Source organism: Nelumbo nucifera, chromosome 2 (assembly GCF_055504915.1).
Source record: "Nelumbo nucifera cultivar China Antique chromosome 2, China Antique-T2T, whole genome shotgun sequence".
NCBI lineage: Eukaryota > Viridiplantae > Streptophyta > Magnoliopsida > Proteales > Nelumbonaceae > Nelumbo > Nelumbo nucifera.
In genome coordinates, this window is record NC_142650.1 from 34,168,778 (window position 1) to 34,172,810 (window position 4,033).

Genomic DNA, 4,033 nt, shown 5'->3' on the forward strand with positions numbered 1-4,033 from the left:
ACGTTTATATATTAATGTTTTAAAAATATAATTGAATATGTTTGAATCTTTTTTAATAGATTGTAAATTTTAATTATTTTATTTTTATTTTTTAAATAAAATAAAAAACAAAAGCAAAAATAAAATTATTAACATTATACAAATTTACGGGGAATGAAGATCCCCATGGGGATGGCAATGGAGATATAACCTTGTCCCCATTAGCTGGGATGGGGACGGGGATGGGGCCCCGCCCCGTTGCCATTCCTAACTGGGAAGGCTATTTTCAATGTAGAAAGACCAAAAGCTTCATTTGAGCTTCCCAATTTTCGGCCTTTTCAGTCTTTACGCACACCAATCTTCATTTTGGCCATAAAGGGGAAGCTGAAATATTTAGATTGAAAAATTCCTGGCCCCTATTGCGGCAAAACAAAACATAGATTTAAGAGAAAACCTAAAGGCGGATATAGATTAGGGAAAAAACATACAACCATTTATCCAAAATAGGAAAGCACGAAAACTTGCATTTTGCAATAGACAAACAGAGAGAGAGAGTAATTGCATTCTTGAATGTTGATGCTGATAGATAAACAGCAGATGCTTCAAGTGAACGTTTTAATTACAAAAAAAGCATGTCATTAAAAATAAAAAGAGAGAGGAAAGAATAAGAAACATAAAATAAAAAAGGATATAGAAGAATCCTTCCACCAAACTTATCCCAAAAGAGAACAATTAGCTCAGTTTGCTTGTCGATTCACTTTTAGATACGGCAATGCACCAATAACATTGTCATAGTCACTCCGGCTAACTGGGTGCTGTGGATAATATAAATCACATACATGTAAGAAAAATAGGTTATGAACTTGCCCTAACAAAGAAGATAGCATGGCACTGGCAGATCTTGAATGGAAATATTGAAATTCACATATTAATCAGACATTGAAACTTGTCTTACAGTGCAATTAGATATGCAAGTGTATTTCTGTCCATGGTCCATACAATTGCAGTTCTTGATACAACATCCAGGAAATTTACTTACATAAAGATCCCCATACTAGTAGAGAGTAGAAACCTCAAGCATGCACTAGAAAAGCCCAGCTAAAAAAATGAATATAAAAATAAAGAACCACTATGCAAAGCATGCAAAATCATAAAGGTTATTATGCTAGGGACACTTTCTCTATCAAGGGAAAAAAACTGTCTTGGTTCTTGGCATAGAATCTGAAACACTTGAGACAAGATAAAAAGGCAAAAGAAAGATTTTACACTTAAAAATTTTGTTTTTTGTATTCAATTGGAAGAAAGAGTTCATTGGGCCTGAGTCAGATTTTCAGTTCGATTCTTTCTATCCCCATGTAGATCTAGGTGAGGACTTCTTACCCATTGCAAAACTCAGTCTCAGACCCAAATTTCTGCTGGTCATTTCAATTTTCAAATCGACCTTCTAATACACCATTTTCTCTAGGCCTCCCACCAAACCTTTCAATCTCCTAATCCATCTTCCTTTATCACTCCTTCATAGATTTTCTAAAGCCAATTAACCTTTTGACTCTCAATTGGAAAAGATTACCCTTTGATGACTGATGTCCCATATGATATGCCACTGAGAGTGAAGGTTCATTCTGATAGGTTGAATGAGAAAGGCAAAATTAGCAATGACATGGTCCGTGCAACAGTGGAGAGGTTACAAGAAAACAAGGGTAGTAAAAAATAAAAATTAGAAATAGAAAAAATCTAATAGATCCAATGTTTTGTCATTGAAATTTTACTTTTACTACAAAATGGATGCTAAAATGAGTTAAGAATTAGATATCAGAAAAGCATTCATAACAAGGGGAAATTGGTCCTGACAAGAGAAACATATACGAAGAGGACGTTATGAAAGAGAGATTTTAACCAATCTGATTATATTGAAAAGACTATATTACAGATAACTAAGAAGAAGATGCTATTAGGTTGCACCCTTTACATGAAATAAAGTTCCAGGAAAAGAAAAAAAATGTTTAGCTTCCGATGTGAATTTGGTAGCGACAAATTAAATAGAAAAAAGATGAACAGGCTACTTTCCTTTTCATGTAATAAAATTCCAAAAATGAACAAAAGTTGTAAGATTTTTATCTGATCTTAGTGGTAGCATATCTCAAAGGAAATATGCAAGTAATAGAAGATTATTAGAAGAAAAAAATGTAAAGATATTCCAAAACATGTAGACCAATAAGGCAATAGCATCAACATAGTACAACACAGAATTTCTTGGAGCTGAGCTTCTTTTTTAACACAAAATCATGTTCAACATGAATTTCTGCTTTTTATTTTCTCCCATTTTGGGATTTCCTCATTACAGTTCAACATGTAATGATCTCTACTCAAATTATGAGTTTAGTCAGTAATTCACCATACAAAAATTTATTTATTTTTATTTGACAATCAAAACATAAACTACACAATCTGGGTAGAGATCATTACATGTTGAGCTGTTGCTCTCTAGGTTGAATAATTCGAATAAGTGGTATTAGATTGACATTCTAAGTATTCCTCAAAGATAGCCAACATGTCAGATGCACCTGTGCATATATTTTTTACATGTGCACAATGTTACCATATATGAAGGACCAAAATCTAATTAGCTATGCTGCATGGGCAGTTGGGCACATGCATGGGTCATGTGTCCATGGTATGTTCGGGTAACATATCACAAGCCAAGTCTTGTTGACAAAACATTAAAAAAAAAAAAAACTAAATCTTTCTCAGAAAGAACATGGGAGAACAAGAATTTCCCCAGGGCTCTAATTGGAGTTTATAATTTCAAAACATCAAAATCTCCCTTTCTAGGGACAAGAAACAAGGCATTGATCAAGTTTTACTAGCATTGGAAGAGAACAGTAAAAATATAACAAAGAAACTAGAAGACACTGAATCAAAAGGTAAGATATAATGATACCATTAACATCATCTTCCTAAACCACCACAACCTCAAAAAATTACAAAAAAAAAAATCCTATCTGACCATTATTAAAAATGAACTGCTGCTACCATCCTACATCCGGATAACATGTTCTTAAACTGATTATAGTTAAACCTTTCTGTGGAAACCTCGGTAGTCAGTAAGGATTTTAGCATCTATTAATTGTGAGGGGTGAATTGGCAATGTTGGTGGGCTAGGATAGCTAGCTCAGGCCCATGGAGGCTGGCGTATTAACTTAATGAGATTAGAAATAAGCTTCTCCCTGAATATAATTAAAGGATTCCTAGAATTGATAGCTCTTTTCCCTCCTAGTAGGATTTTCTTTTCCTCTTTGCAAAGCTCTGCACATCTCTTATTCTCCTCAATGGATGCTTCGAGACCTACACCTGCTTTCTAACTGCAAATATAACACTTAGAAAACTGTACCTCTAAAATTGCATCAGGCAATATTACTAACTAGGAAACAGGGGGATTATTACAAAAGGAACTCAATAATACTTTTCTTGGAACCCAGATAATTCAAGAGAACTCACCATTTTCGACAGTCTTAGTTTCCTCTTGCTGTTCTTCTTAGCAAGTAAATGCTGTTTTCCGGCTCTCCTCCTCACTATCTTTCCAGTACCCGTCACTCGGAATCGTTTTGCTGAAGCCTAAGAACCAAAAAATCAACAGAAAATCTTCAAAAAAGACAGGTCTTCATTAACACCCAAATCACTAAAGGTAGTTAGCAGAGATTAGAGGAAAGAAAAACGAAAATTTGGGAGAAATACCTTGTGGGTTTTCATTTTGTAACCTTTTGCAGCGAAGACAGTCAGAGATTGAGGGTTTTGAGGCCGAGAGGTGATTGTGCAGAGCCTGCTTGGAAGAACTGAAAGAAACCCAGAAATGTTTTGCGACGAACTAAGCTTCAAGGAAGTTGCCTTGTTGAAGGAAGCAAGACTAACGCCATTGGAGCTCCGAAGCGAAGGAAACGATAGGGAGAACCTCAAACCGATGGACATCATTGTTGCAGAGGCCATATTCTCTTCCCTAAGAATTCTATCCGTTCATTTGCTCCCTTTCGTAACATAAAGCTACTGTGTGGATAAA

General features: G+C 35.0%; 1 protein-coding gene across 1 annotated transcript; it reads right to left on the minus strand.

The window, feature by feature from the left end:
• Window positions 1–537: 537 nt before the first annotated feature.
• Window positions 538–4,033, minus strand: PRPL35 (Ribosomal protein L35). Its single transcript, XM_010267204.3, has 3 exons — window positions 3,715–4,033; window positions 3,478–3,594; window positions 538–794 (listed from the first exon to the last, which is right to left on the minus strand). Exons 1-3 carry the CDS (start codon window positions 3,961–3,963, stop codon window positions 717–719), a joined length of 444 nt encoding a protein of 147 aa, XP_010265506.1. The 5' UTR covers window positions 3,964–4,033; the 3' UTR covers window positions 538–716.